The sequence below is a fragment of the Falco biarmicus genome, chromosome 6 (genome assembly GCF_023638135.1).
Source record: "Falco biarmicus isolate bFalBia1 chromosome 6, bFalBia1.pri, whole genome shotgun sequence".
NCBI lineage: Eukaryota > Metazoa > Chordata > Aves > Falconiformes > Falconidae > Falco > Falco biarmicus.
Window position 1 is genome coordinate 66,873,254 of NC_079293.1, and position 10,375 is coordinate 66,883,628.

Below are 10,375 nucleotides of genomic sequence, written 5' to 3' on the forward strand. Positions count from 1 at the left end.
TTTTGGTAGCAGTCACGGAATAACACAATGGTTTGGGTTGGAAGGGACCTTTAAAGATCACCTAGTCCACACCCCCTGCCATCAGCAGGGACATCATTCACCAGACCAGGTTGCTCCAAACCCCATCCAGCCTGGCCTTGAACACTTGAGGGATGGGGCATCCACAGCTTCTCTGGGCAACCTGTTCCAGTGTCTTACCACCTTCATAATAAAAAATTGCTTCTTTATAACCAATCTAAATCTACCCTCTTCTGGTTTAAAACCAATGCCCCTTGTTCTGTCACTACAGACTGGTAAAAGGTCTCTGTCATCATTAGGAAAGGGCTAGTCTTGATTGCAAGCTCTTGTCTACTTTACTTCCCAATAGACTTTTGCAGAAGTTAAAATCTATGGCTCTGGCCTAATACTGTATTCATATTCTGTGCAGCTCAAGAAGTTACCCTGCCAGTGCTCTGTCTTAAGTCATTGGCTTTCAGGGATGCAGCTTTCTTGCCCATCTTGGATGCCAGGCAGACGTTGGCTTTTTTTGTTGTTAACTGTTTTTATCTTGCACAGAACAGACTCTTTCAGAAACTTAATTCCTTCATGTCTGTACCTTGGCTATCCCCAAGCCCCAAAGCATTCCTGGGGCTCGTGGATGGGGTCCTATTCTGGCCCTATAAGCGCTGGTGTGTAAGCTACTGCTGCTGGAGGCGGCAGGCAGTGTGACCACATTCTGACAAGCACTTAGGTAACAACTGGTCACTGACCAGCAACTGGAGCTCACTGACATATTGCTCATAACACATCTTTCTGTCACAGCACTCTCAAAACTAGCCGGCTGCAACAAGGCTTTTACCATCCCATACCAGGTTAACTTCAGTAAGTGGCTCCCACACCTTGCCCCAGCACAGCCACCAATCCCCCACAAGGTTTCAACAGTTCATCTACTGTTCATGCTGTTTCTTCATACTCTTCAGGCTGGTCCCTCTGCTTCTTGCCTCTGCGGCATCATTCTCGTCTCCATCCAGGGCACTCTCTCTTCTTCCTCCACTTCTTCCAGATCTCTCTTCATCCAGTGCTCCTCTTCCATACCCCTTAGAGCTATTCAACTACTTCACAGAACCAGCCACAGCTGCACCTTATCCCATCAGCCAGCCTACCACCCCTGAAGCCAGCCCACAGCTGTATATTATCAATGTTAATTAACCCAGTTTCATTCCTCCACATCAGGTGTCCTCAAACTTTTTAACCAGGGGGCTGGTGCATGGATGCAGTGGCAGGCAGTCATCTGCGGCTGTTTGGTTCCCCCCCAACCCCCGGTGAGGGGGCCCGGATTGAGGACCCTGGGAGACTGTATCCAGCCCACGGGCCGTAGTTTGAGGACCCCTGCTTTACATCTTTCTACTTGTTTCTCTCGGTGACCCTGGAGATTATGGGAGCCACCTACAATAGCAATGGTAGGTGGGATGGGGGAGCAGAGGATGCAGCTCATCTCTTTATTTCCATAGCACTTGGTGCAAGCTCCAACAAAGACAGTGGAGACAGCAATGCCCGCAATGAAAGTACAGCCTGCCATGTTCCTCTGGGTGCTTGCTATGCTGAATTCCTTAACGTCTGCAGTATAAGGATCACCAAAATCCCTTAGGAAAGCTTTCCAGGATCATGTCTTCTCAAGAACCAATGTTTTTAAAAGGTCACTATGCCTTTAAAATATTAACTACACATATATCTGCATCTTTAAGCATCTACACATTCATTAAAAAAAGCCCAAAATAGCACAGATTTTAGTTATGCCTAAAGAAAGCTAGAAATTACTTTAAATCCCACACACAGTAGCCACCACTTTTAAGGCTACAGACAGCAGCAGGTACAGCCTGCTTAAACAGTCATCAAGTAACTGTTGGCAATTGAGCCCAACAGTTCCCATGCACTCCTGACCAGGTGAGCAGTATCGCTTCCTCTCACCTTGGAGACAATTTATGCAGTGAAAACCAGTCATCGCTTTCCCAGAGCTTTTATGCTTACCTCATAGTCTGATGCTTAACCAGAGCACTAGGTCTGCTTTGTGAGCAACAGTTCCTTGCCAGTGCATTTAGATTTCAGGAACACCAAAGAAAATGTGTCCTGGAATATGCTCCTGCTGCCTACTCTCTTCTTCCCTCTGGGCTCTCCAGAGCAGGTAGGGAGCAGACCATGGACTGGACGAGCAGTAGCTAGCTGCTCCTACTGGCCAGTTGTCCTACACACACACACCTGCTTGTGGCTGTCTAAACACATAGAAACAGAATAAAATCTCTGCCTGTGCCACAGTTCACACAAGTTGCTTGTGTTGGGAGACGGATAGGTTGTAACGCAGGGGTCTTCAAACTACAGCCCCCCAGGGTCCTCAATCCGGCCCCTGGTATTTACAGCCCCCCCCGCCGGGGGTTGGGGGGAAACCAAGCAGCCGCAGATGACTGCCTGCCACTGCATCCGCACGCCGGCCCCCTGGTTAAAAAGTTTGAGGACCCCTGTTGTAATGTTTTCAAGTGTGAACAGTTACTCCAAAGATGCCTGTCCTAAGTTGACAGTATTTTCCTGTAGTAAGACAGACATGAGCTTTTCACCACAGTATGGTCTGACCTTTGCTTGGATCTTTACATCACCCAAGTATTAAATATTCTCTTAAATGCCACACTGAAATGAATATGTGACAAGCCAACATTTCATTTTTGCTCTGCACGGCTACTTAAATACTAAAAATCAGCAGTACTACATGCATATCCTCCCTGATCTGCCTTCTCCCTGAGAGCAATCACTGCCATCATTCATTCTGTGGCACCGTGAGGATTCCTGCTTAGAAATACACAGCTGCAATCAGTATCCTTCTGTATTCTTGGTATAGCAGGAGCGTACAGAAGCACAGAGTTGGTATTCTTAACCAAGACCAAACCAATAATGAAAGAGGAAGCAATTTTACATAACTGGGGGTTTTATCCCTATTATCCCTAACTATTTCACGAATCTAGAGAGAAAACTAAGAAAGCAGTTCTGCTTGTGGTACTGTCAGCTTTAATGTAACCTTTCCAATGAACAAAATTAGACAGCAATTAAACACTGATCAAATTAGTCTTTATTGGTTCATTATTTCTAACATCTGTAAGGGAACTGCCTGGAAACGTAAGGGTTGGTTCTTTTATCCCACAGTACCATGAAAGAAAACTAACAGCAAAAAATGACAGGCTTATTGTATGAATATTGATGTACACAGCAGAGGGAGCTAATATTCTGACACAAGCCCTTAAAAAAGGGTACTGTAATTTTGTTTAACCAAAATTCATATTTAACAACAAATAATGGTTTTCTGCAAAAATCTTACAGTGCCACATGCAACCCACTGTTACTTAAGTACATCCTGTTTGGGCACCTTTAAGTTTTTCCAGCGCCTCAAAATTACTTTGTATTTTTCACTTTCGGTTTTGTTAGATACTTTTTTAAAGACTACCCGCATAACTACAGCAGTTCCTGTTTCTTTATCTTCACCTACTATGAGATCCAGGGTGTCACCAACTTTCACCTGGAAACAGAAAGAGAAGATGAGTGATTATTAACATTCCCTGGGGAAAACAAATCCCCACAGTCTACGTCCAATTTTAATTTTGTTCCTTTCGTTCCGTTTAATATCCTTATCTCACAGCAGCAGAGGAAGGCAAGCAATACTAGACCGACTGACTATAGATCCTCCAGCTATGAACATCTAGGCAAGCCCTGGCAACAGGCAATTAAATCTCACAACTTTCTCCGCCAAGAGCTTTACCCTTCCTGTTCTACAACCAACACCTAACTCAGTGAAAAAGGTGTAACGTGGTATTTTTTTTTCCTGAAGGGTGTTTCCTGCCAATCTTTTTTTTATCAACGCTGACACAAAACAGCAAAATGCAAAGTTCTCCCTCCTGCCTTTAAAACAGTTTAAAGTGTTTTAAAAACCAGAGCACTCTTCAACTGCTTGTGCTCCTTTCAAGTGTCACAAAAGCAGTATGCCTATCAAAAACTAGCCTTAACTTTAAGGGATTGGGTACTAAACCTTTTTTTCCTATTGTCCTTTGATGACACCACCTAGGATCACCCTCACAGAAGGGGTGCATACAAATATGTCACCATTCTGGTGAGCTCTGCTGTAAAAGAGTATGGGCTGCAACCCTTCTGGCTCTTCTCCTAACTGCGTTCCTGTGTGCTCTATTACAGGTACAATAACATGTCCTGAGCTACCCCAATTTCAATCCCTTTCCATCATCAAACTTTCTCTTTTTCTTTAATCATGTGCCTGCTCCATCAATATCTCAGATGTAATAATTCCTACTCCATCAACCTTGCATATATATCATTCATTTCCTTCAGCAACTTGGAAACTTCTGCCCTTGCTGCCGTCTGCCTTCCTCCTGACTTTCAGCCTTAGATTTTACTCTAAGAACACAAGTCTCCTGTCTCCCCTAGGGGATAATAATGTCTTACCCAGGGAATCACAGTCACACACACACACAAAGCTGGAAGTGGTGTTAGCAACGCTATTCATTCACCTTTGCAGAGCGATTTAGGGAGAAGAGGTCATGCCTTAGTTATTTTCTTACACTTTACAAAAAGATTTAAATTTTAAAAAGTCTTACAGTTCTACTTTTCTTCCATAGTTTTTCTCCATTCAGCCTGAGTTCATTATGGTAGAATGCATCTTCTACTTTACTGAAGAAAAACAAGGTTTTATTGCATTTACAATGTGCAGCAGACCAAATGCAATTGTTTCTTTGCAGATACACAAGAACACCATTCATGTGCAAGGCACATTTCCACAACTCTAATTTGCGCAGAAAGGATACCTTTATTTAAGGTCAGGAGAGACTTGAACTGGAATTAAAGAAAAAGTCTTTCATAGATATTAAAGGAATAGAGTATAGCTGCTCTGTGCCACAGGTGCAAGCAATAAAAAGTCATTTCTAAAGGCCTGTCCCCTGAATATCCAACGAATAATGTCCCCTTTCCTGCACCGCCCAGTTTAATAATTTTTAAGTGATTGCTATACTAATACTCTGTTCTAACAACACTGCAATATAAGGCTTCTGCAGGTTGCATTAGATCAAACATTGTGATATATTTATAGACTGCACATTAACCTGGTTCACCTGGTATGTTAGGTTTATACTTACCATCTCCTATTTCTACAGCCATTATGTAGCATATACTTTACTCCCTCAATCTCAGATTAGATATTTTTGTATTACTTAGTACAGTATTTTGCATTTTCTTCATTTTAAATGAATAGTGGCTGATAGAAAATGCCTCCACAGCAATCTTAGAAATATCGCAGACAGTGAAAAGCAGAAAATAGGCTCTTTCAAGGGAGGTAGGGTAAAACAAACGAGAACACCCATACAACCGAAACATATTTTTAGACAGTCAAGACAGCTACACCCAAAGAAAACTCACATACTGAGTTATTCCAGCAACAAAAGGGTATCAAACCTCAAATTTTAGATGCATGACATCTTTCTCATCAGCAGGTTGTTTCTTCCTTACTTACTTTCTTGCAATGTCTAGACCAGCTTTCATGATCACATCGTATCGAAGAGACTGCACTACTTTTTCAAGATCCTTGTAATCTTTTACTACATTTGGGTCATTTTCAAATTCATCTTCCCAATTGCTTTCCCCTTCATCTTCATCCTCTTCTTCCTCTTCTTCTTGTACGGTTTGTCTGCTCCTTTTAGAGCTTTTGTTACTTTTGTTCCGCAGAGAAAGTACAGAGATATACTCTGGGGAAAGTTTTAGTGCACAGAGTTTTACTGGGGAAAAACTGAAACATCTTCTGTAGTTTACTGTGCTTGCTTGACAGCTACAGAATACACTTCTCCTCCAAGAGGGATACAGTTTATTAGAGGGGAATTTCTCCCACAGTCCAAACCAGACATTTAGTTTTCTAAAAGTAGTGACGGGGAGTCTGAAGCCAGTCATAGCATACCCTAAAATAAAACAAACATTCATATGTAAAAATTAGCAACTGCTCTGACTATTGGAAGGATTTCTCCAGGTATGGCATAATAGTTACCGCAAAGATTATTATCTTGTTCCCCACAGAGCAGTACATCATCTAAAAGCACAAGGCTATATTGACTTTAGGATCTGCCCTTCTCCTACGCTATCCACCATTACAAAGAGCTAAAACACCACATGAAAAACAAACACTAAAACCCCCAGCGGAATACTCCCTTCGTAATTCCTTTTCTGGTGTTTAATATTAACTGTCCAACACATTTGTGGCATTTTCCTCCCTACATCTGAAATACAATTCACAAAATAAACAGAAATGAAGTTAACTATGTTATAAAAACCACAGGGAGACCTACATTTATTATCACTCACTCTCAATAAAAGCAGCTTGCTCAATACTGCAAGCAAGTAAGCCCAGAAGAGTCAAAAGCAGCTTGACTTCAGCTTCTGCTCAGACCACAACACTCCCACATGGCAGAATGCTGCACAACGTTCTCCCACTTCTCTGAATGGGAATCAGCATTGTGCTAGCGTTCAGGAGAAGGAACACTCCTCCATGTACCCCAACAGGACGGACACCAGCAACAACCCTCTCATGTGCTAGCTTCCCAGTACTACTGCCTTCTGGAGCAATCTCTAGCCTGGGAAAAGCAGGTGAAAACACCCCCCAAAAACCCCAAATGTCTTTCAGCTCTCTTAGAAATTGATTTACAGTCCTTCCTAGCTACGTGGGGCACTGGCTTTTATTATGGCCTTGGAAGTGTGGAAACGAGCGTTTCTTCACAAAACTAGGGTTTGTTTTCCCCACATCCAAGTGAACTCGGCCGAAATCTGAATGAGGCACTTTTTGTGGCCCGCAAAAAGCCCTGATCAACGAGTCAGTTACCGTCCAAATAAAACCAACCACACCTCCCTCGGCTTTCTGTATTTAAATATGTGAACTTAAAATATATAACACATGGTTTAAAATTTAGGCTGGTGCAGTCCTCGCTGAAGACTTACGCCTCTCCTCAGTTGGGGGACAAATTCCTAGAGGAGTTATTTGAAAGTGTAAACACCTGTAATTACTTATTTTGGCGCTCGATCTTTGCTCCGCGTTGGGCGCCACGGCAGCCCCTGCCCGGGGCCAGCAGCGCCCCCGGCGGCCGCTTCCCCTCACGGAGCCCGGGCGCGGGTAGGCCGGCCCGCCCGGGGGATGCGAGGCCGGGCGCGGCGGGAGGCTGGAAGCCCGTTCAAAAGCAGGTGGCCAAGCCGACGCCAGCCTCCGCGGCGTGCGGTGGGGGCCCGCAGGCCACCCCGCCCCAGCCCCAGGGACGGGCCCTGGCCCGCCGGTAGGGCCCTCCGGTGCCGGGCCCGCCGCGGGCCGGAGCGCCCGGGGAGCCCCGGCTTCTCTGCCCGCTGCCCCAGCAGAGGCCGGCCGGCGCCCGCCCCCGCGCGGGGAGGCCCGGCGGGGCCCGGGGCCCGCGGCCGAGGCGCGATTACCTGGCTCCTCCAGGCGCCTGGGGCCCGGGCCTGCCGCTGCCGTCCCCGCGCCGCCGCTCGCAGGCCACAGCGGAGCCGCCTCAGCCTGGGCTCGGCGCCCTCTACCGGGGCCGGCTCCCGGCGGACCGGCTGCGGGCGAGGTGGGTGGCTCTTCCCTTCTCGCCGCCCCCTGCCCGCCGGTTTGAGCGCGGCGGCCGGAGGGAGCTGGGAGGGTGCCGGGCTGAGGCGGCAGCGCTGCCGCCCGCTCCTCAGCCCCGCGGCGGGAGGTCCCCGGGAGGAGCCGCCGGAGCCCCTTATCCCGCCACCGCCGCTCTCCCGCCCCACCGGGATGCGGCCGAGCTGATTCCCCATCGTTGTTTTTTCCGGTGTTGGCTCTTCCAGCGTACGCTGCTTTCGGCAGGGCCCGGCAGACCGCGGGCTTGCCTGCGGGGGTGCCTGGGCAGCATCCCCCGCGGCGGGCAGGGCCCTGCCCCCCCTCACCGCTCGGCCTGCTCCCCGGCTCTCACACTCCAAACACTCGGGAGTGGTTATGTTAATACTTTTCGTATCGTCTTGATTTTACATGCCTTTCATCACTCCCTTTGCAATACCTGCTGAAGTACTTTGCTTCAGGCCTCCCGGCCCTCAGTGCCGAGGGCCAACCCGTGTTTTCAGCCCCTCAGGCTCTGCCCAGATGCCCAAACCAGAAGACAGTGGAATTCTCTCACTGGGGACATGACTCCAGCAGATGCTGAGGTTTTCTCTGACCACAGATTAATTTGAAAGGCTTGGTCACCATAACAATCTAATCCAAATCCCATTGTGGCCTGGGTTTCCCCTGTCCTTATCTCTGCTACTTTCGTTCCCATTTTATCTCACTCTTTCACTCTGCACCTCTGTTACTGGTGGTAATTCGTAATCCCTTTCCTTCGGAGCTCAGAAACTAGGAGAGGCCCATCCTTCCAACTGCCTTCTCCCAGCTTTCTCTCTGCCACGCACCAGCACACCTCTCTTGGTGCTTCTGAATGCTCTGGTGGCTCAGCCTTTGGGGAACTCTCTGCATCCGTACAAAACGGGTACAAAATGCAGCCCCAGCAGGTTGGCAGCATTTTGTCCTGATGTAAACGGCTGTACACTGTTCAGGTTAATTTTGACAAATGAAATTGCTTCTCAGCTTTAAAGTTCTGCTTTAAAATGCCCGTCACCTCACTCAGCAGACTGATCCTCCCTTGGAAAATCACCAGCAAATACGGCAAGTGGTGCAACTGTGGAGCTACCGGTGCACAGCAGTTGTGCAATTAGTACAGACATTATAAGTGATTGCTTAATTTTAACCCTGTATAAACTTTGTCATAAAACATTTGAATGAGAGGTTTTTATGTCAGGGATTTTTTGTAATGGAGCAATTCCTTAGCAAAGCTGTTTTCTCTCTTTAGAAACCTCACTGGGAAGGAAGCTGTGAACATCTTTATGTCTTTGTGTATGTTGAATGTTCCAGTGTCCAGTTCTGTAGGATTCTGATCAATTTCTCTTGGGAATATAGCTGTTAGCTTTTTAGCACTTCCCCCCACCCCACCTTGTGTCTAAAAAATAAACATACATCTTTTTTGAGGCAAAAATACAGCTGGTAAGAGTAACGTTCTTGCATTCATAGTGGCACATAGTGAGTCAGAACAGAAATGAAGGTCCGAACGGTGAGGATTCCTTGAGCAGAAATGCTACCTCCTCTGTGGCAGAAAAACCCACACCCAAAACCCAACACCTCCCATCCACCCCACCCCCAGCTTTCCATACACCCTATTCTTTTCAGAGCTCTTAGGTCTCATGCAGGATTAAAGTCACACTCTAACTTTGCTAAAAGGAAAGATAACTTACTCTTAGTAAACAAAAGTATGTGTTAGTGCTTTTCTAGGTTAGTCTGGCATTATATATCCTTATTGCATCTTCATATTGAAAGGCAAGGTAAAGAACATGCCTAAAGTCACTCTGTCTTTTATGTTCTTCAAATATGATAATATAGCAACACCTTAAAAACCAGAAAGTGATCAATTCACCATTGGGTATCCTTTCCTGCAGGCCTTGCAGTTTGCAGAAGGTTAATAATGCAGTGCTCAGACAGGTCCCTCTCCATCAGAGAGGAAATGTAACTTGGATGTCATCAACAGGCATCGTGCATCTGATTTATCTCATCATTGCACAATCGCAGAGACACCACTTCTGTCATGCTTGCTTCATTTTCTAGTCCACCTACGTGGGCCATTGTTCTAGTTGCAGTAGTTAGAAGGTACATCATGTTTCTATTATATCTCAGTCACAAAAGAAGATGCTTACCAAGGTTTTTGACAGGATTCATTCAGCCCTATACTGTAGAGGAGCTTCAGTGTCACTCCAGTCTCCTTGTCATCAGATTCCCTCCATGCCACATAGTAAGAAGGGCTGTGATTGTCTTCAAGATTTGTGCTCCAGTTGTGAGGTCTTGACAACTTCCAACCTGGGACATTAAATGCATTTGTAATGGCCAAAAAGGCAACGATGAAGTTAATGTTCATTATTCCTGTTTTAACTATATCAAATTGTAATTACAACCAAAACGTTCCGAGGGGTGAAAACCAATATCTAATTTTTCTCTTCTTCCAGTTTACCATTAGATGGCAGCGAATAGCTCCCTCGCAAAGCTGCCAGGCTGCGCTCTCCAGAGGCTTTGCTCCAACACGGGGTAGTTAGACACGTATGTGACAAGGCTGTTCTTTAAGCTGCTTTCAGGCAATTTGAAGCTTTTTATTTTTTTAAATCATATGACACCTCAGCAACATACAGTCAAAAGTTTCAGCTTTGGTTGAAACCACTGATCATTCATTTCTGGCAGAAGAGTGGTGGTCTATGTATCCTTTTGAAGTCTGGGTGAGAAATTAGT

At 46.0% G+C, this 10,375-nt stretch overlaps 1 protein-coding gene across 1 annotated transcript; it reads right to left on the reverse strand.

Annotated features, from left to right (window-relative positions):
- Window positions 1-3,071: 3,071 nt before the first annotated feature.
- Window positions 3,072-7,641, reverse strand: MTRES1 (mitochondrial transcription rescue factor 1). The gene is made up of 4 exons (XM_056342769.1): window positions 7,483-7,641; window positions 5,534-5,972; window positions 4,626-4,698; window positions 3,072-3,538 (listed from the first exon to the last, which is right to left on the reverse strand). Exons 2-4 carry the CDS (start codon window positions 5,962-5,964, stop codon window positions 3,362-3,364), a joined length of 681 nt encoding a protein of 226 aa, XP_056198744.1. The 5' UTR covers window positions 5,965-5,972; window positions 7,483-7,641; the 3' UTR covers window positions 3,072-3,361.
- Between the last annotated feature and the right edge of the window lie 2,734 nt (window positions 7,642-10,375).

Coding starts and splice junctions, on each gene's coding strand:
- MTRES1 (XM_056342769.1), bottom strand. CDS start 5,964: ATGACTGGCTTCAGACTCCCCGTCACTACTTTTAGAAAACTAAATGTC. Junction 4,699..5,533: donor GGTCTAGACATTGCAAGAAA/GTAAGTAAGGAA, acceptor GTTTTTCTTCAG/TAAAGTAGAAGATGCATTCT. Junction 3,539..4,625: donor TATGGAAGAAAAGTAGAACT/GTAAGACTTTTT, acceptor TTCTGTTTCCAG/GTGAAAGTTGGTGACACCCT.